Genomic DNA, 22492 nt, shown 5'->3' with positions numbered 1-22492 from the left:
CATTCACTCCTTTTTTACTCCCTTATAGGATGATTCATGTTCATGGTATGCGCTTAAATAACATTTCCGGAGCGTGGTTCGTGCCGCTCGAAGTGGAGTAAGTTCACATTGTGAGTCAGCCCCGGATGATTGAGGCCCAATAGTGAACTGAAAGTTTGCAAACTCTTAACCAACCCTTAGGAAGCCGAAAGGATGGTCCACATGCAAGCGACTGAGCGGCGCGTCGCAGCGAAAATTTTCAACTTGTTGGAACCGCGCCGCACAACGTCGCGACGACTCAAAAAACGCGGCGGCAGGATTCGCTAGCGTTTTCGCTTGCATGGGAAACACGCTTAAAGCGTGTTTCACATGCAAGCGAAAGCTCTGGCAAATTAAAGCGTGTTTCACATGCAAGCGGAAACTGGCGAATCCTGCCGCCATGGTGCAAAAACTCGTTTTGAATAGTCGCGGCGGCGAGCAGCGAGGGTCCAAGTTGGAAATTTCCGCTGCGGCGCGCTGCTCAATCGCTCAGTCGCTTGCATGTGAACCATCCTTAACGCGATAGCGTGTGAACTCGCTTAAAGGGAGACTGAAGCACTTTTTTTGAAAATCAGGCTGGCAGCGGCGTCCTATAGTTTTTCATGCTGTATACTGGAATATCGCATCCAAATAAGGCAAAAACAAGCGCGAATTGCCTTTTTTAGCCGAAATATGCGGCCTGTGCCGCGGGGCACGCCGCGCGGCGCGCCGCCGCCCGTGATTGGTCAAGAGAGGTCGTGACGTCACTTTGAGGACTGGAGAAGCTGCCGATGCGGATCCGGCGCTGCGTTGAGTGCAGATCGCAGCTTTCCGTGTCGTTGTAAAAGCGAATACGGCGGCTATTTTTTTTTTTACTGACCTCCGAAGAAAAGGATACTACAGTTTGCTCATTCCACGTATCGCCTGAAACCAAAATAGACACAAGCAAAAAATTCTACGCCTAGCACAAGCATACGCCAGCGTCAAAGACGCGATGCAGACCATGCGTAAAAGGTGCCAGCACAACCTCGGCTCGTATTCTCGGAAAGGAAGGGATGCGAATAATACTCAAGTCAATTACCACCCCCGGACGCCTCCTGGCTCGCCCGGAAGAGCGTCATCCTAAAGAAAAGGCCCAAAGCACTGTGTACAAAAAATCCTGTTCTCAGTACCCGGCGTTGCAGGTTGGGGCAAGAAAGTATTTCAAGGAAACAATGAAGGAGCACGAAGTTGATGTCAAAATTAGCGAAGCGCAGTGGCCAAGCACTGCGAGGCATGTGACCACAGGATAGTGACGCAATCATTGTGCGCTGGAAACCAAGTCAAATACGCGCACAAGGCTGCTTCTTCACTCGTGGCGCGTTCAGCAGATGGCAGAAAGTATTAATCGCTGCCTCGGAAACGTTCGCCTTTCCTAGATTTGCAGTTTAGGTTCAGTGAAGTAGTTGCCAACTATATGTGTGTTTAAAAGCCAAGCTAGCTGCAACTCGCCCGCTGACACAACTTGATGAAGAAACCGAGTAAGGTTGCGGTGTTTTTTTGCAAAAACTCGGTTGGCATTCATTTCACTCATAAATTTGCATCCGAAATCAACCTCGAACGCTTTCATTTTAATCTCTTAGCTACGATTAAACGAGATGCCGTACATGAAGAGCTTCGATGCTTGCTTGCTTTGCTTTATTGTGCTTTGCTCTGCTTGCTTGCTTGCTTGAAAACGTCGAACCGAGTATAAAATCACTAACCGAGCCTTGCTGAGCACGTCTCAGGTGGTCTGGCCGCACCTAAGCTGAGAAGAGCGACACATGCTTAAGCCTCTATAAGGTTTCTTCAGGGGCTAAGTGAGCATGTTTCTACTTTTAAAAGAGGCGCTTCTTCGGAATGGTGACACGCCTCTCCTGCGCGAGAAAATCGAAGGAACTGTGCCATGGTTCAGCCGCGCCTTTTCGACAGAAATCTCCAGGGGTCACATTAGGGACAAGCTCTGCATGTAGCCGCTCTTATGAAAGTGCTTCGAGCAGAGTAGGCTTGCTTTGGTCAGCTTGAATTCTTGGTCACAGCAGCGAGCGCTTGCGCTGCGAGCTTATGGTCTCGCGAAAAACAGCGGAAGACGGCACAGTCTCGGCCGTATTTGTTCATGCACACGAACGCAGAGTAGTACCTCGTGTTGAATCTGATTCTCAAGGTCGGCTGACACACTTTGTACGTCACAACGCACGCAGCACGAGAAACAACGCGCGCTGAAAGCTCGCTCGGCTGCGCCGAAGTATCCCCGGCTCCTCAACGTGACGTCACGTTGGCCGACATGGAGAGGTTTCTCTCTCCGCTGTCCTCCTCTCCTATGCTTGCGCGGGGCGCGGGAGATTTGAACACCGCATTTTTAATTGGTGATTGTGCCACTGTTTTAGAAAAATCGAAAAAATAATTTCGCAGACGTGATCAGCAATGACACTACTTCAAAACCCTAAAAAATTAGCTGATTCTAAAACCGCCTCAGTATCCCTTTAAGGCCAAACCACGAGGAAGCGTTTACTCGGCTTCGCGTCAGCGTCTCGTCTACCGGCCGTCTACCGGCGTTATCGCTCGGCGCCCGCAGGAGAGGGCGACCAAACACATGAGGGCATACGAACTGGTGTCTCCAGACGGGTGTGTGGAGAGATCGTGTATAAAGCACCTGAATTCTCCCCTGTCCTTAGCTAACCATCCCATTAAGCGGCGACGGGAACCTACTGTGGAGGCAAGGGGGACAATAGCGCGGGGAGAGAAGAGGTGCTGCTGCCTTCGTAGACAGGGGCCGCGTGACGGGTACAGCAGCGGCGTGGATTCATCCGTAAGTCGTTCCAATGCGAGGCTAGTCACTGCCCCCGACCCCCGACCCCCAATCCCCACCTACGAAGTATTTCCCGCGCCGGCGCTGAGATCTGGCCTCGCCAGATATCTGCGTCTCCCTACGCCGCCTCGCTCCAAGCGCCTGAGTTTCGCCACCGGAGGCGCCAGTAGCCAAAACTTTGATGCGACGCCAAGAAACGCCGCCTTGTGGTTCGGCCTAGCCCTCCTCCGCAACTCCACAAGCACCATCACGCTATGCATGCACGCATCCGCCTTGGAGCCTCTTTCTTTTACACAAACGAACTGCTGCTGTCCTTCGCCGCTCCTCTACCACCGCAGTCACATCACGCATTCTGTCACATGACTCGACGCGCCAACCACAGAGGAGTGGAAACTTCCCACAGGCTGTGGCTGCAGCGCAGCTGGCCTCGCGCCAACTTTTTACCAGAAATATACCTTAACATCTAATAAGCGGCGTCTCCCTCTCACTGGTTGGTTGTGGTGTGACGCCATGACCTCAGCCGACCAATAATGAATTAGTGCGACAACGCGCATGGATTTTCGTCCGAACGTCCACTTTAACGCTGTCGGGTTAAATGTAGTGCCATATACAACGCGACTCTGTTCTACCACACGGGATCGAAGGTAATTGAGAAAAAAATTATGAGGTGCACTTACGTCTCTTTACGTGCGGAAATGAGAAAGCTATGTGCTTACCGCCACCTGCGCCGTCTGCTGGGCCAGTGCCGTACATTGCGAGGGTGGGTTTACAGTGGGTGCCACATGATGGCGCTGCGACTGCACGCCAAGCACGGAGGAAATTACCGGAATAGGAGGAAATTAGTTACTCACTTGATTGCGACATCTGAAATTAACATGCTCATAATTACTCATGTAGGCCTCATCTCGACGTTTTTAAGAACTGTGCATACACGAGACGCCACTTTATTCAGCTTCAAACGTCGAATTCAGCATCATCTCTGGCGCTCAGATGAATCGCCCTAAAAGTTCGGACCTGTGGTTTGGTCGTTGGGGCTCAACGCCACTCCGTTATGCTGGAATAGAATGGTCGTATGCGCCCCTCAAATATCTTGGCTTTCCGCGGCACGCATTTCAGTCCAGTGCACATTACTGGAAGGATGGAGTTCTACCCGTTGAGCGTTACCCTCAGAGCTTTGTCCCACATCGCCTTTCAATTTTTGGTCGAGTTCAGGCCTGCAACACCTTTCTGGCAGCAAAAATTTATTACGTAGTCCAGGTCATGCACTGCGCTAGGAATTATATCCAGTGTTTTTGTCAAATATCTGCGGCTTTTATTTGGGCATCTACTTTCGAGCCGATGCGACGTGATAATCTTTTCAGGCCTAGCTGTTTGCGCAGGATTGGGCTTAGTTCGCTTGTATGTGACAGTCAGTGTCCCGTTTTTTTCTTTTTTCTTGATTGTCGCTACCGATTATTAGAACATTCTTGCAGTTTAATTTCATTACCCTGTTTCAAACTTGCTTTCTTCAAACTTTACTCAGCGCCCCTCTTTACTAGGCTTTATGCAGGTAGTTTATTCATCTGTGAGGTTTTTGACGGTTCGATTTTCTAACGAGTACTTATATTGTGCTTCGCGTAATAGACTATACAGAGATTTGATGGCGATGATATATCCGCCGCCATTGTCTCGTTCTGTGTACTTTGGTCTCATGTTAGTTAAAGCGCGTGTGCAATGGCGCTTCCTCCTGGAACTTTTGTTATAAATTACACACCGAAGTTCTCCCTTTTAAAAAATGGCTCCAGAGGAAGAACATTTTTGTTCCTTCTGTCAATTGTCGTCTGTATAATGTACCTGAAAGCACTAAACGCTGTTTTGTCAACTGCAAGGATGAGATTTTGTTTTGACATGCGCTGCAAAGGACGCTAAAAAAGGTCTTTGTTTTAAATTCCTACAGTGTATACGTTACCTTGTTGCCACTCAACCTGATTAGGAACCCTATGACATGTTTTTTTTATCATTGGACTTGCCACCGCATCTTGCTTACGTAAGAGATCGGTGTTGGTCTATATGCGTGTCATGTCTGCAAGCGCCGGTGTGCGCGAATTTCCCGAACTGCAGGCCTCTGTCCTGGATCAGAGCACACAATTTGTGCCACGAGCTCGACACCCTAGGCGTTGGCCTACAGTGCTAATATTAGGCGTGCGCTTCGTTTCATAGATGTCCTTTCGCGACCAAGAAGAAAAAGAAGAAAAATCCTAGCTGCAGATGATTGGGCGCAAGGAAAATGAAGACAAAAAGTCCCCGCGGTTAACAAACAATATTTTATTTCACAATGTTTTCTGGTTTTTCTCTTTTTTTCTTTTTCAAACCACACACGATTCACGGTTCCGTGCTAACATGAATAGGACGCGGAACACACACAATGCTCCCTCTCTTCGCCGTGAACAATGGGCAACATCTGTTAGATAAGCAGAGAACCAGTCAGTGCTACATGCCACTCGCACACAACGCGCGGTGTTATGGAACAAGGTCCCCAGTGTTGGCCCTCATGGCGCTCTTACCAACAGCGTACACTGACTCAACTGCACAAGGGCTTGTAAACAAGCGCAATCCGCACAGTGCCTGCATGAAGAACGCTGCCGCACTTACGAGGTGCTGTCGGGACTTTTTTTACTAACTTGTACTACGCAAGACTTTAGAAGATGAAGTTATGGCGTACGCTTTCGTTACTAATGGCTATCGCCTTCACAGGCCCTCCTCAACGGCGCTTCCATTCATCGCACGTACTGTTAGGTATTGCGCTGGTTTGAAGAAAATAGACACAGCAATTCGATACAAAAACCCAGTCATATAGCATCAGGATTGACCTGATATCAACGCTTTTGTCTCACAGCTTTTAGATTGTTTCTGCACGCCATCAAAACTGAGCACGTTACGTGCGACAGATTTGATACTTAGCTACCACGATGCGGGTTGCCGTTGAAAATCAGATAGGTGTGTTTACAGTCATGACCAGTAAGCAATTCAACGTGCCAAAGAACTTGTTAGAAGACAGCTACAGGGAACTGCTGATTTCGTTACGACCAACATATGGCACGTCGACGTTTTTACGACAGCAGGACAAGCTTCATGAGATTCAAGCCCAAGACATGCTCGCAAGGCTTTTACAGGGGCACTTACATCTTTGTTGAAAGTATAGGGCCTGCTGCACACGTGATCGACGCCGCAGTAGGGCACCGCGCTGGAGACAAGAGAGTTTCCCCCCGTTTCTGAGGTCTCCCTACGCGATGAGTGCCGCACGAGTGCGGCAGTAAAGCCCTACGTGAGCTTCGGTCGCGAGCACGGGGCTGTATACTTTCAATAAAGACGATACTTCGGGAGGCTTTCTCCCGAAATGCAGGCGAAAACAGGCACGAAACGCACAAATATAGCCCCGCTAGAGTGGTCATAAAAAGCGTTCAAATAACAAACAGCACTGGCGAAACCAAGCGAATCATCTAGTTTTCACCAGTGCCGCCGTGTTACTCGACACACGGCGTTAGCCTATACAGGACACAACTTCTTGTGCACACTTTGACGGTCAACGAAAGGAGGAGCAAATATTGGAAGTTCTTACAATGGAAGTAGTGCTCACAAGGCTGTATACTTCTTTTATAGCATTATGTTTTCACCCTTCTGTGCGGAGGCAAATAAAATAGGCTTTGAAAGAAGTCGCAAAATGGGGCCAATCAAATTTCACCCTGCATTCCGCAAATGTTCAGAGATATAAGGCGCGCAGCGAAAAGCTGCAACACGATCGCATGTTTGCTTGCACAAGGTGTCCTCAATACAGAATGGCTCAGTTGTCCCCGGGTCGCTGCTTCAACTAAGATACCAACACACTATTCTCAACTTTGGCCATGTCGGCGATATTTGTGGAAAGTGTTACCTAATATCTTTCGTTTTTCAATGCTGGATCTGCTTCTGATATCGGCCTCGTTCACTGACATGACCATGGAATCATTCGGATTCCCGACATAACGAACTTCTTTCAAGTGCTATCAGCTGGAAACAAAAGAGCAACATCTTGACTCTTTTTCTACTGCTTGATTTCCCCCCCCCTTTTTTCCATAAATTTTGAGCTCAAGAGAACAGAGAGATCAAGCAGTTTGCAATGTCGGCTGTCCTCTGCATCAATGCCGGTGATTTTATATCTGTGGCAGTATTAACGGCTAAGTTGTAAAACCCTTCTCAGATCCGAAGAATTGTTGCAAGGCTATGCCGCTGCTTACGCCACAGTTGTATGTAGAATTTCAAATGTCCTAACCGAGGGCTCTCGACAAGAAATGACAACGCATTGCAGTCTGCTTATAGCTTACTTTTTGCTTGTCCAGCATGTCGTACTTAGGCAAAAACTCCCAGTTATTGATCTAGAAATCTAAAAAACTACTTTCATCTTGCGGCTGTTTGCTAATACCTTCTTGGTCTTCTCTGCCTACGAACTTTAATGCTTTCAGTCAGCGTCTAGACCGCTTCGACTACGTCGCGAGTCTTCTGACTAGTTTATGGACTAAGAACGCTTTAGCCACGTCTATAAGAAAAAAAAAAGAAACAGAAACTGCTTGCAGGCTGACCAATACGTAGCTAAACAAAGAAACAAAACAAAATGAAGATTGTTGCCAAGTTAAATCTTCTTTTTTTTCGATATATGAGTTTCTTTCAGGAATGGGGTGATCAGTGCTCTATTTTGGCTGGCCATCAAACCCCGCAAAGAGAATTCGCAAATGCCTTCTGAATTACTGTAAGGCTGCGACCGAACAGGACCTGGCAAAACCTGCCGTCAGGATCAAATTGAGAAAGCTAGGCACGAGTTGAAATTCCGGTGGCAGGTGTCGTTAATGTGTCACAGGACCAAAAAAAGGCGACCTCAAAAAGTTCCAGGTTTCAAGGCGACAGTATTGAAAATGGTCGAGGAAAGATACATAGCTGTTTGCACGCGACTGAGAACTACTGCTGTTTCCAGTGACAGCGAGCTTTTTTTTTTGTTTTCAAGGCGTGAACTTATTGGCGAAAATTTTAGCAGACACTCAATATGCGTCCCAAGTGTTTGGTTCCAAGTATTTAATGGTAGAAGAGTGAACTCTATTCAATACTTCACAAACACGCACGAGTCATTTTCCTGTTGGGCAGTTAAGCGTAATACTTTTCCAGAACCACTATACATCAAGAATCGTTCCAATAAAAGTGCCACGTATGAACTAGCAGTTTCCACTAAACAAAATAAAGAGCACTCATTAAGAACAGCAGTAGCAAGAACACCAGCTGACATGCCTGCAGGCTGAGTCTAAACCTTGTTATGCTCAAAAACCTTGGGGCATAGTTCACGTGCGTGCCACTGCGAGTAATCAGAGCTTTGGCCTTACGAGATTGGCGGAATCAAATAGGAATATTAAAATCGACACACCCGCACTCGTTTAAACGCACGGTCCTGAAGCGTTAGTAACACTATATCTATGTGCACGTATTCGCCGAAAATTTGCAAAAAAACCCCGAAAAAAAACGGACAAGAACTTGGGGCGGAAGTCACATTCGTTGATGCCGTCAGAGTGCACAGATTTGAGATGTTTCCTCCACTGGGCCGCGATAGTACGTCGGCCCGCACAGCGTGCAGAACGACTCTAGAATATTTTCTGATACGGAGCTGCAACGAAAAAGTGCACGAGTACTGAAGGTAGCTTGGAACACCTGCAGCACTCATAAAAAGTGGCAGAAGCAAAAGGGACACTTTCCACAAACAACAACTGACAGGTTTGCACGACACTTTTGTGCACACACATTTATTTCCCGCTAGGGGCAGGTAAAACGCGTGCTGTTAAACAGCCCAAAAGTCATTACGCAGCAGGTGCCTTAAAACTGTGAGTAGAGGGTATCTCACGTCACATGAACTAGAACCTGTGGTACATGTGGTACAGAAAGTGGCCGCATCATGCATCGCATTTTCACGCTCGTTTCATAAAGCTACCATTGACAGATGAGAATTAATACCCAGCAATTCTGGAGAAAAGCATTTTTGAGCGGGAAACCGTTTATGAACGCGATTTTTTCATATAATGTAAGATTTCACTTCAACAATCATTATACCCGCAGATCACCCAGATGTAGCTTCATATTTGCTCTGATCATACTCCCACCCTAAAAAAACAGGATGGGCATGGAAAAAAAAAGGATGGAAAAAACAGGTTGGAGAAAAACAGGATGGAAAAACAGGATGTGATGGATCACACCCGGGTCAGCCTCAGACAAAACCAATTTTGTGACGAAATCAGCAGTCTATGCCTTAACCTGTGAGTACAGACGTCTCTTATTTCGGTAATTATTAACCTTCATTAATGCAAGCATTCAGGTAGCACAAAGAAACGAATCGTATATTACGTCGACGGACTTTCACGAGAGAAAAGATTGATTTTTCGCTAGGTGCGCTGATCCCACTTATTCTCAAAGGCCAGTTCAAGCAACGTGAGACACCCCGCATTTACTTCTTCCGACAAACAAAGTAACAGCCTCAGCTTTTAGAAACGGCCAAGAATGTCTTGTCTTCATTCAAATGACAAGCTCGCACAATCGGTTACAGACAATTGTATCGCCGAGCAGCAGACTTTTCGTTTGTCTCAGAGTTACAAAAAGAGTAGCAGAGACATGAACAGGTGCACCGAAGAAAGAAAACATGAAAATCTAGCAGAATCCTGTCGGTGCCACGCTGAACATCAGGCAATCGCGCCTGTACACACATCTGGCGTCAAATTAGACACTCACTGTAAGACTGCTACGGAGCGATGCGCCGCGAATGCGTTCGTACACAATTAAGATATAGTAATGCCTCGAGAAACGCGTGCTATGGGGACAGAATGAAGAGCATGAGCTCGCGCTTCACCACATTGCCCAGTGATAGCTTGATTGAGGTCCTGAAGGCTAGTGTCAGCGTCGGAACAATGAACAACTGATCACCTGCCAACCTTTCATCCCGAACTAGCATAGCAAAGAACAACCTGCGACTAGCAGCGTGCCACACTAGTCAAAGCTCATTCTATTCCGATAGTATAGAGTCGGTAGAACTACATGTTAGCGTGTTGGCATCCGCACAAGTTGACAAACATCGACGACAGTTAACACACATTCACACATAACACATTTCAATCGTACGGAGCACTATGCTGGATACAGCGTAACAAGAAGCGGCGAAAGAAAATATTTTTGATTATTTTTTTCATGCAAAATTTCTAACAAGTTAGGTGCCGTTGCGACCGCATATTTCCCGACGTGCATCTCTCACAATAAGAAGTGCGTGAACCGTTAATTAAGAACCCGCGAAAGTGGTGTTCAGTTAAACTTAGGCGCTTATTTACAAAAGAATAGGTAATCACAAGGTAAACAGGTTATATATTATCTCTTTATTTCTATATATATCTATATATATATATATATATATATGTATATATCTATATATATGTACGTGTGCATTTATGTCTTTATCACACAGCTATAGATTTCTCCCCCTCAAAAATTTATATCCTGTGAAGCAATGTGCTTCAGGTAAAATCAAGGCTCTGCCTTCTGCACCCCATTGAAGAAAGTTTAGGCTGTGGTAAACCGCTGTCTCAGTGATCAGTGACTTCGCAGTCAGTATCTTCACTTATTTTTTTCTTTTTTTTTTCGAATATTCGTGAAACAACAGCCAACACAGCGCACTGCTTACTGAGATTACTGCCAACCGCGAGCACCGCAGAGAAAGAAAAAAAAATAAAAGCGTCTTCCCGTACCGCGAAACTGAGCACTAGGCAGCACAGGTTACTCCATGCCATGCTGCTAGTTTAGCCACATGGCAACACTAGGGCCATTTTTTTTAACCTACACTGGCTACACTAGTGTAGCCAATGTATAATGATTTTATGATACACTTGCTACACCAGTGTAGCCAGTGTAGGTAAAAACAATGGCCCTATTCATTGCTCCGCACAAAATTTCGGCTAATGGACTTATGAATCTTAATGGAAGAAAGCGCCGCTTCCTGGGTTAATCTAAAAAGAAAAGGAGCCTAATATACGGTGAAAATAGAGCCCACCCTCTGAGAACTCGCAAGCAGTGCACTTTGTCGTTAATTTTGCGAAAGCCTGCGTTATAGTGCTTCCATTCGCGACAGTACCGTCGCGTAGACGCGGGTGTCCACAGCCTGGTCAAAAAAGGAAAAGAAAGAACCTGACGCGGCGCGCAACTACAGATTCAACACTTCGCGTTCCCCAGTGATGGAGATTGCGCAAAACGACAGAAAAGAGTAAAACGCCGGAGGCGACAACAAAAATCACAGCTTCACTGCCACACAGTGGCAATATGGTATCGGTGTAACAACATATCAAGCGTGTGCCTGCACAGTCGGCTTGGTTATAGCTCCACACGCGGGCGCGTTCTAGCCTGCGCGCCTCGGAACGAGAGACACAAATTACAGCGATTCTCGGTGGGTCCTGCAAGGAGGACGCCTCGTGTATACGGCAGTGGTCGCCATATTTTTACAGGTGTTGTTCCGTACCTCTTACTGATGGAGCGGATGAGAGCAAGGGAACTACAAGACGTCTGAATTCTGCGATGCCATACACCCTTCGTACGCACCTCACGCTGTTACGGACGATTGTAAGCGTAACATCGCGTGCGCAATCTTCATCACGCTTAGTACGCGCCTATGCAAAGTGAAGCCGTTCGGTGTTCGTCCCGGCAGTAAGTTATCCAAATTTCCCACTTTACGCAGCATGCTAAAAATTGTGCGCAGTCTCGACGCAGCTGAAGTATTTTGCTTCGGGGCATACTTTCTTTTTTGTTTTGTGTGTCACGGCGTAAGCGTCGAGAAACGAGGCGGGAATTGAAACTCCGGGAATGGGGGTCCGCGAACTCGTTGCTGTTGCGCGAATGGCGACCCTCTTGGGCGCCTATATCGACCCGCAGCGTGCTCGAAGGCGAGGTAAAACCGTGTAATTATTGCGAGATATGTAATGGTTCACCGACAGGAGTCAGGGCCTCCGCTCGGCTAACGCAAGCAAAAACGTAACCTGACCAGTAGAGGGGAAGGGGACTTTGTGCAGTGGCACCAACGAACCATGCGCTTGACGTAGTTGTGTCAGGCTGCATATGATGGGCGCAAAACACGCTGTCGTCAACTGATGGCGCCACTGGCGGAAGTACGTCCCAGCTGCCCACAAAGAGTACGGCGCTTGCCCGTGCCCCGTCGAAAGCCGGAAAACGAAGCGCCGTCGTAACCACACAAAACGCGGCCACCGAGCTGGAAGAACCGTGCGAAGAAGACAAGTTAAAATGCACTAAACATACTCGTTATGTTAAACATACTTTGTGAAGCGGCGACATAAATGGCCGGCTCCTACGCATGAGCCGGGAGCGGATGTATATACATTAGTACCAGGCGGCTAAAGTCCTTTTACTTGACCTTCCTCCCTTAGCGTTCTTCCTATACCTCCCAAAAGCTCCACATGGTTCAAAGCTCCGGCACGCACTATCATAGCTTAGGCGGAGAGTTGGATTCCCTCCGAATCCGACTTGCCTCGTGATGCCTCGCACTGTTTGCGTTAGATAGCATCAGACATTGCCCGTAAGCTGCCTACACGCACACCGTGCAAAAATTGACTATGACGACGCTGAAACTGTGGCTCAGTTATTTTTCCCTGGTGCACAAGGCATAACTACACTCCCAGCTCACACTGCACTGAACAAGTTCGCACGATATTCAACAATGATTTCGCCGCTGTTTCAAGTGACTCCGTGAGATGGAATGGCGCTGTGCCCCACCCTCTTGAGACGATGTGGATAGGGTGCAAGCGCCCGGCGTACATTTTGAATTCTACGATGCGAGTTCAAACGCGGTGCTTAAAAAAATGTTTGCCTACGTGCGGTTACGACAGCGCCTTAAAACAGGCGCATGGGAAAGCTGCTCACTGACATCACCTTGGCCTGCGCGTGGGTCATAGAATATTGTTATTTAGGAAAAACAGAAACAAAAAAACGTCATGCTTCTTACGGTAGACTAGATTTGTAGAGCGCATTCTGAAGCTTGGAAGCAAAGCGGCACACCTTTACACTTTCACGAACTCATAGGTCCCATAAGTGTCCATGCACGAAGTAAACTTTCCTTGCGCACTTTTTCCAGCACAATAGCTGCAGCGAAAGCCAGCAAATGAGAGTGACCGATAGGCTCCACTAGTAGTACATAAGCAAACAACGAAAGGATCTCTTCGAAACTCCTCATGCAGAGCCTGCACGACTATATATAGAGTGCGGACAATTACAACTGTCACCGAGTAACGCTTGAGAGCCCAGTGATAACTTTATCACACAGCGAATTTATGTGTAAGTGTGCTGCTAATTATAACAGGACGCTAGTTACAGGCTCGTCTGTGCATTAAGACTATCGTTACATGTTGGATTTTCTTACGGGTTTCCTCCAGGAGCTGTTACCGTGCAGCGATTATTATCCTTGAAATGCGCTCAACTGAGCAACTGCGTAGCGAGCTAGTGTGCAGCAAATCAGAGGTGACTCAAAGGACATCCTGCTAAAGAAACATCACGTAGAACAGCTTGGAGGTAGTCAATCTAAACGAGATAAAAGCTAGATGTTTCCTCAAGCCGGCATTATTCTCAAGGTATAGAAGCCAATGCGAGATACACGGATTTCAGCGGCCTACGAATGTGTCAAGACTGACGCACGTGATTAGCCCTTGGCAATTGATGCTAACCGCCAAGCAGTCAAACACGTGACTGGAAAACAGCGCGAAAGTGGTGCGCCAAAATATTTGTTCTCCATGCGCGCCTTGCTACAATTTTGTTTTTAACTGAGAACGAGATGAAAACCTTCCTGTTCGTTTTATACTGCTGAAGCATTCCGGTGAGACGGTGTCTGGCCAACTCGTCCGAGCAACACGCCCACAAGTTGGCTGGCTGGCGCTGTCGCCCTGGGCAGCTTTCGTGCTGGCGCAGGCGCTGCGGTGCGCGATTTGGCGATGTATTTGTGTTATAGATGTAAAGTGAAGCTGATACCAGCAGCGTCTAGATCGTTCCGAAAAATAAAGGCGAGGTCTGCGGCGTTCCTAAACAGAAAGAACCCTCAGTCTATCCCTTCTTTCAGTCTATCCTCTTGGGCTCTAACGTCACCAGGAACGTCCGGATTTCGCCCGGGTTCACCGTCACCGTGAAGAGCCGCTCGTCGATGGGTGACGGGGTCCGCCTGGACAAGGACGCGCTATCGCGACCGTTGTTTCGGCGGCCCCCTGCTGCAAGGTACCGCAGCAGCTCGGGGCTCGAGGACGGCACGGAGTCTCTGGTCTCGAAGTGGAACCTGGTCGAGTTGCGCAGGGTTTCGTGCGCCGACAGAACGGCTTCCTCGACGGCCGTCACGGTGTACGAGACCAGCAGGTGCTGCGCAGAGGAGATACATCATGCACACCAACGGCAAAATATAAATAAAAAAAAACGAGTGGCAAGGATAAGTTCGAAGCGAGCTATTAGGAAGAAGCTGACTGGGGATCTAAATAACAAATTCCAAGCGCCAAATACCCAGTGCTGATACGGCGCCTGTTGCGGGCTTACAATCGTACTCCCGACTCATATGCGCCGATCGGCCGTTTTGTGCCCGTGCTACGGCGTGCCGCAGCAGGATTCTAATTTACGGTTTGTTAAAAATTGCGGATAGCAGGATGGGCCTCACCTTTAGAGATAGTGAAGCAGGTCTATTGAGCCTGTTGTCCTTGACTCCGGGATACAGGTGTTCCAGGCGCACGATTGCACGGCTGTTTCCAATGTGCTCCAGTGTCAGGAGGTGTAGGTTTGCAGGCAGCGGGTACTGCAGCCCACTTGCCTGCGTCACAGTGTATATGCGCAGAAAGTTAACGTTGGGGCACACAGTGTTCTAATCACTTGAACTAATTACGGCACGCTTCTCTGGATGGTGGCTAGCTCATTAGAGCCTTTGTTGTAGGGTCATCCCTTGCCTGACCAAATTAACTATCGTCGAACTTTCGATCATGCTGTAGAGTAACAGCGAGACGCACCTGTAGACCCCTTCAAACATCTTTACCAAGGGAGCTTCTGACTTGGAAGAAAATATGCGCTTCGACCCCGCCATACCAGTGGGTACGAGAAACGTTTTTGAAGGCACCGTAAATTTCCGCGCACGACCACGCGAAGAATCAAATCTGTAAGCGAATGGAAAGCATTTCGCAAATGCTTGACGCTTGGTGCCACCATGTATGAGGAAACAGACTTATCGATGAGGCTAGTGCATGGGAATCGAGGGTATCGACAGCGTCAAAAACTACGCTAGCAGAGAAGCAATCTGGGCACTTCCAGCACCCCAAAACATTTAGTCTGCCTAGTATGTTGACAGCACCTATGAATTTATGGAAACAGCCCGGTGGTATAGTCTATTGAGCGGCCCAAGGCGCTATTTTTCAATGGTTATGAAATGAAAGATTCTGCGCGCCGCAAAGTGGGCCTGGAAAATCCCCACGTGCACTACAGCCTGAAGCGACAAGAAGGTGATAGGCTGCGTATCGGCATTTCCTATAGCGCGGCAGAGACTCGTTTTCCCACAAAAGTGACGCTTCAGGTTCGGGGATAAATGCCGACTTGAGCAAGGTACGTTGCTGGGCGAATAGGTTGGCATTTATTACTCTTAGAACGGTAGCGCTGGCGGACGACAGAGAAGCACAAGAAGTGGATACAGCTGCTCAGTTGTATCCACTTCTTGTCCTTGTCCATCGTCCTCCAGCGCTGCCTTTGTATAAATGACGACGCATGTTCTTGCCTCCACTTAAGATTGAGCCACCACACAGCACTTCAGGCGGGTTAGCCTGGGCCCGAGGTGATCATTTTAGGCTGGCGAGTAATTGAACGCACCCGTGGCACAGGGATGTCCAGCAGCTGTCGGTCGCGCGTGTGGAAGGCGAACTGGGGCCCGAACACCATCCGGTTGGCCATGGTGCGCAGCATCCGCTCCGAGTCCTCGACGGAGCCCAAGAAAACGCGATGCGTGCCGCGGGCCACCAGGCCCCGCTTGTCCACGCCGATCTCGTTCAGGGGCTCCTCGACGCCGAACGAGTCGTCATACTGCAGCCGCCGATGGAGCTGCGTCGAGGAAGTTTATTATTGCTACTATCTGGTATGATAAACGTGAAGAAAGAGGGAATGGGAGAGGAAGCAGGCTGGAGACAGCCCTCAGAAGAGGCGCAACGCCCCGTCTGCTACACAAGGTATCGAAATGATGAAGAAGTAGAATGACAGTAATAAGGCGGCACTCGCAAAACGACAGAAACAGGAAAACAAGACACTCGGGATATACTAAAAAGATCCAAACATAAAAAAGACACTAAATTAAGGTACACGGAACAAACTGAAACGACCGGCCCGGTACCGGCACAGCATAAATCGGAGCGCACAGGTTGGTGGTTACGGAAGTTTGTCAGCAATTCGCAAAACAATAACGAAACACAACCGCGTTTCGCTATGCGGCAATGCTGGAAGTATGCCAAATGACCAAGACTCTGGTTAAAGACAAACACTACCGACAGTATTTAAGCAAACAAGGAAGGGGAATGAGGGGCTCGTTGTAAATATGACAGAAGTACGTACACAACATGCTTTGCAGAAACCGCAAACGTATGGAAGCGACGAAGTGTCACTAAGTATTTAAACTGCATTTCTTTCTGAAACAGTGTGGGCTAGCGCAGTTAGCTCTTTTTCGACAGCGCTCATACTGTCGGGCATCTGCGGTGCCGATAACGTAGTAAATAATTAAAAAAATTAGAACTATCACAGCCTTTTCTATCTTAAAGGCTAATTGTAAAGAAACAGCTCGTGACAGACTGACGGCGAACCGAGGTGACAACTATTGGCCGCGAATCTAAGCATCAAAACAAGCCGTTTAGACCTATCCTTCACCTCTAGGGATTATGCATGCTGCTACTTTTACATGTAATTTCGAATGCATCAGGTACAGTGTCGTGCTTAACAGAGGCTTTTAAAGCATTTTATACAACCCGGACTTTAAGTTACAGCGCACAGACTATTCGCGATTCCTATGGATGAGCTGACAGTAAAAAGCACACATGAAAAGGCGCGAGTATTCAAGGTTATCAGGTTTAGCATGCCGACGTGTACCTCTCGGCCAAATATGAAGTTGCTTCTTGATAAAAAAATACAAAACATAATTCTTGCGTCAAAAAATTAACTCACTCCAATTCACCCTATAACCTCGAGCGAACAAGGCCGGAAGCTATACACGAACATGTGCCACTCATTAGTGGAGTTGAGAGAGCGCGGGAAGCACTGAAACGGGAACGAAAGACCATGAAATGTAATACGATGACGCGCTATTGCTCAGGCTAGTAGTCTATAAGAACGCCAGTTCGTACTACTGTGAACCTCTGTTCATAAGTGACGCTTTCAGAAACTCCTTTGGGGACGTATACTGTCATGACAGTGCTGCGCTATTTACAAGGAATTTTTTTAGGCTCGAACGAACAGTGTGTGAAAGCTACTTTAAATTTCCTGAGAAAAGCTGTCTCCAACAAATGCCCCCCAAGTGGAGCATGCAGCATTCTTGCAGTTCACAGTGCTCAACACGGACCGCTTACCATTAATTCCAGTTCGCCCTCATGCAAGCTGCTTCCGCCTTGTGGTCTGTCCGGGAACACCGTCAACTGGAGGTCGTGCGACTCATTCTGAAAAGGAAAAAAAAAAACGCAAATAAAAGCTCGCGAACTTCTTTTGAGCATTGCTCCTGAAGTTTTATCTTGCAGAGTGCACAAGATCGCTGTTAATTCGCGAGAAGCCTTTACGAAGTTGGCAAATTCAGAGCACGGTCGCATTTTGTTTTCACTCTATCAGGCGCAGCGACTCAAAGATTGTGCACGCGTTTGAGCGATGAATGCATACGTACACGTGACGGGACATGATGCGCTCCCTGGAATGGTGATTGCTAATGCCCTATAAAGAGCGGAGTTCTACGCAGAGTGCTATGTCCTTTCAAGGCGCGTTCGTGCACACAGTAATAAATATCGAACAGCCCGTGTCGCAGCTGGGCTTTATGAAGCGGGGGTGGGGCATGAACAATTTCCAATCTAACCATTAAATACACTCACAAATATTAAATTATCTTCGCCAAGCCCACTTGGCTTTCTTCTGCCCCTATTTATTGCCCTTTTTCGTGTTTGTCGCCATATTTCGCGGGAAGCGTACACAAAATCAGGACTTGGTAATTAGGAAATCGTCAATAGCTGCCTATTGGCAACGGTAATCGCTGGCCGCCGCGTGTAACCAGCAGCCGCACGCACCCTGAGATAAATCCAGGAGACCACAGGGTAGTAGTTGTACGTAGTTGGCTCGACGATGGTCTTCGTCCAAGGCCGCTGAGCATTCCTCCTGCGCGATGCCAAAGGAACACTGTGAAGCAGCGCGGGGGTGCCATATATATGTCGCACAATTTTTCGGCTCTATACGCGTCAACGTCCTGAAGTCGCGACCAGGGGGGGGGGGGGGGGGGGGGGGGGCGACTGACGGCTGTAGCGGAGCTGCGAGCTAAAACGAAGCTGCCGCCAACAAGGATGCAAAGGAGTACGCTCATAGGCTCTGGCTTAAAAACGTAAAGATGCAAGAACGAAAAGACAAGTGGGAAATGCGCTGCTTGTTCGGTAAACGAACAAAAGAGGTCAACACTCACACAAGCGGGCATAGGCGGATTCCAGCGCGTTTCAAGGAGGAGGTATGCCCCGCATATAAACAATCCAAAAGGGCATAGGCCTGCTAGTAGAAAATAGGGGCATCAAAATCCACCTACCCTTCTTTCTGTCCTCTCCGCAATCTGGTCAGTCATGTCATTTAAGAAGAATAATTCCCCCTCTCCGTTTAACGCCTTCAGGGTCTGGACATATCTTCTCTCTCTCCCCCTCCCTCCCCTTCTAAATAAAGCGCCTTCCTTCGCTGATGCTAATTACAAAAGTGAAAAACCCCGATCAAGGATTAGCGTTAAGCAAAGAAGATAGACAAAAGTACAGCACGCTACGAGCTGGAGCTTTGATCGAGCGTCTCAGCCATAGATGACAACCTTCATGCCCGCCATCCTCTATTTTTGTTCCTTTTACGCAGTTGTGCTAACCGCAGCTAACGAAAACCACAGACGCCCTCTACCAGTCTTCGCATTCATTTATGTCCAAAAACATGTATGTATCAACCATTGTGGTCCTGGCATGTTTTTCGCGCGCCTAAATTTAATCTTGCTACTTTACTGTCTCCAGAGGATCACTTTAGAAACCGACTAGGTTTTCTTTGCAGGCTTAAGTGCCGAAATTAATCTTATTCAACATGTGTTCAACAGCGCAGGTTTGCACACGCAGCCGTGGGTTCAAATTGGAATCGGGCATTAAACGAGCTCGCCTCACGTTAAGCTCGTTGCATGGATCTTCTATGTGGGCGAAAAGTGTATTTCTGTTAAAGACTTCGCCATTGTGTGTCGGATACTGGTCTCGTCGTGCACGGGATGACAGCTCAATGCTGAATTAAAAAAGCCCTCTTAACTATACGACTGCGAGCGAATTCCGTCAGTTAAAACTAAAAACGGCGTGCCCGAGCAGCAAGTGCAATACGCGGACGGTGACATCTCAAAGTATGGAGCGATTACATGCGATGCCGTGAAGGCTTAACGCTTTCTGCAGAGCTCGTTAATGGCCTTTGTTTATTTTCATTTTCCGTGCTTCTCTACTTCTGGCGGCCGCGCTGAGATCCACAATAAAATTTCGCCTTCTCCTGTCGCGTTTAAAGTCCGGATCGCTAAAGGAAAAACTTAGAGTGGTTCGTAATTAAGAGAGAGAAAAAAAGAGACATCCGCGGACCAGAAAAAGTAAAATTGGGTAATAATTCTTACAGCCTGCGAAAGAAAAAATCCGTCTAAGGGATTAAGGTCGAGAGGATTGGGCGAACGAGCTCCAGTGCTCCAACCCGTCAAAAATATCGATCTTATAAGCGCCACATTGAAAAGAGTGAAAAAAGAAAGGAAAAAAAATCTCAATATATATATAGCCTTCGCTATATCACCAAAATAATAAAACCTGACTTATAAAATGAATGCTGCTGTTTTTCGGTTCTCCTGCTCATCATTTTTAACGTTTTTCTTTTTTTCCCTTTCGCTTTCGGGCTTGCTTGTACGCAGCCAATGCGTCAATAAGCGATAGCTTTAAAAAAATAACAACCCAAAACTTTTTTCCTCATGTGTCTGCACCTCTAGGCGTTCCAACACGAACAGCATCGGCAATAAACGCGACTCGATAAGAAAAAAAAAGCAGGCCATTATCAGCAGTAAGTCGGTATTTTGTTAGCACCGGCTGCTGAAAGATTTACTAGGGCGCGAGTTTCATGTTGTAAAAGCCAGAACAGAGCGCTGAGCCGCGCCCATCACACTCAACGCGTGCGGTGATTGGAAGCGGAGTTTCATGCTTCGTCCCCGTCTCTAACACTTGCTTCCGAGTGTATAATTCACTAATCACGTATTAGTTCCTTTAGAAGAGCCATAAAAGTGCAGATAAAAAAAAAATCTACTTGTTTCCATGTCCGCACGACAGTTTCAGCATTCCAGCGAGGCTTACTGACGATACGCCTAAAGTTCCCTGGGCAAAAACACTCTTAATAAAAGTCAGAAAGCGATACAGCCTGTAAAAAGTCTCAGCTCTCACGTTCTCTTGATGTTCTGGCGTCCGTTGGAATCGGTGTAGAAGGTTCCGTTGTTCCAGATGGACGTTTGGAAGCGGGAAATGATCTCCTTGCCGCGGCTGGGTTCTCTGCCTTCGCTGCAGAGAGAAGACAGAAGGAAAGTGCAGAAAAAAATGTACGAAAGAAACCAATGTAAAAGATGATTGTTTCCGAAACGAAAATGGCTGTTCAAGTAATTGACGACCGCGACACATGCACAAACGCTAAATTTCAACTCTCTCACTCGTTAGAGCTTTCTCAGGAAATTTTGAGGAAGACATTTACTCCCAGCTGAGCCTATTTTAGTTTCATAATTTTCTTCTACTCCAGAGTAATTTCATTATTTTTCTCGCGGAAGGGCTTAAGGGAAACGTACGCAAGTAGACCTTCTACTGTAACTTTTGTACTCAGAGCTGTAGCTTCGGAGTTGTCAATCACGTAATCAACAGCACATGATAATGCCACTTTAATATTATACTTCTAGCGCGCTTAAATATCGTACACATGTTCTACAAAAATGACAGTTATGGCCGATTGTTTAGATGTAGAAAAATAGATTTTCACACTATACGAGCCAAGCGAGAAAGGCCAATAACGCCCGTACGAAAAGATGGCAGCCCAGCCCGAGGAATGATGGGCATAGCGAACGAACGCGTCTCTTCACTACGGCATCTGTCAGCGTTCAAGCCCTCGACATCGGTTGCAAAACAGCGCTCAACACCAAGAAACAGCGGTAATTTCAGCTATCTGTGCGAACCCGCGGGCAGTTCAAAGAACGCCCGCCGCGTTCGGCATCGACGGCGAAGAGCATGCCCAATAGAGGTCATACAGATAACTCCCGAAAGAAGGCTCGGGTAATAAAATAGAAGGGGAGGGAGGAGTCAACATAAAGACAAACACGCTGCAGTATGGCTGGAGAATTTTACGCGGAACTTAGGGCTTGTTGGTAAAGCTCGATTCTCAGATTACTATAGCGTGGCACAAACCGTATACAAAGAAGAAGAGGGAACTGGAGATGAAGGAAAGGGATTGTACTGCGAATGTGGAGTACAGTGAACTGTGAACACTTCGCAGCAAGTTAGCGCATGCCCTCTGAGCTCTGCTCTTCTGTGCCCCGTTCGCAATCGCTATGATCCTACAGCATTTCGGGAACGATACGTCTCGGTGGACGTTCGTACAAAATGGCACAACTATAAAGCTCTGCCTCATTAGCGCGAAAAGCAACAGTTGGGTTGATGTGCATCTGAGTGAAACGGGCCTGCATGCATCGCTCTTACGGGTTATCACAAACTAAGGATAGGGCATTGACGTTTTCTAATTAGCAGGCGAGTATGAAGCTTTACTCTGGTTTCCTTCACCAGCCGCCGCGGCAGGCAGCACAGTTACGTTAACGTTGTAAATCGGTGCCAAGGCCAAAACGGGCAGTTTTGGTGAGCATTACTTTTCCGCAAATACACATTCACCGAAGAAATGACAAGAAACTGTGCATAACTTTTCCGCGTATACGCTTTCAGTGCGTTTGACAGTTTCTTCGAAGCAGCAATATTTGAGTCATATATGGCACCGCGTCGATAGTGCCATTTGTTCTTTTTGGCTTTTGCTCATTTGCACCTTTCGTCTCGCAATTATATCTAGTTTACTAAAGATCCTTACTAAAGATCGTAACAGGCCCATACAGGAATCATACAACTAAAGCAGTCTTTGGAAGGCGTCCGGGGGTGTGCCCTCTCCACGTGCGTTTGTTATGCCGGAATATCTCACGATTTCTCCGGAGATAATATTCAGTCATGAGAAAAGAGTTGTCCTACTAACCCCTGAGCATAAACTCATATGTACCGGAACGTGTCAGCGACGCGAATGTCAATGCGGCGTGGACATTGAGTACAAAGAGTTTCGCAAAAGTTTACAGTTGCCGCA

General features: G+C 47.5%; 1 protein-coding gene across 1 annotated transcript in view; it reads right to left on the bottom strand.

Moving 5' to 3' along the window:
* Nucleotides 1-5112: 5112 nt before the first annotated feature.
* The window catches only part of LOC149351829 (lysosomal alpha-mannosidase-like), a 347210-nt gene continuing 329830 nt past the window's right edge, over nucleotides 5113-22492 (bottom strand). Inside the window, exons 19-24 of the mRNA XM_089581157.1 lie at nucleotides 20560-20673; nucleotides 18169-18256; nucleotides 17470-17556; nucleotides 15734-15961; nucleotides 14544-14693; nucleotides 5113-14254 (exon numbers count right to left, since the gene is read on the bottom strand). Coding sequence (XP_089437283.1) covers nucleotides 13961-14254; nucleotides 14544-14693; nucleotides 15734-15961; nucleotides 17470-17556; nucleotides 18169-18256; nucleotides 20560-20673 — 961 coding nt within the window. The 3' untranslated portion in view covers nucleotides 5113-13960. The remainder of the gene's footprint in view (nucleotides 14255-14543; nucleotides 14694-15733; nucleotides 15962-17469; nucleotides 17557-18168; nucleotides 18257-20559; nucleotides 20674-22492) is intronic.

Source organism: Amblyomma mixtum, chromosome 3 (genome assembly GCF_055824585.1).
Source record: "Amblyomma mixtum isolate Tamu chromosome 3, ASM5582458v1, whole genome shotgun sequence".
Lineage (NCBI taxonomy): Eukaryota > Metazoa > Arthropoda > Arachnida > Ixodida > Ixodidae > Amblyomma > Amblyomma mixtum.
The sequence above is the reverse complement of the archived record's forward strand: the minus strand, read 5'-3'. Positions and strand labels throughout refer to the sequence as shown.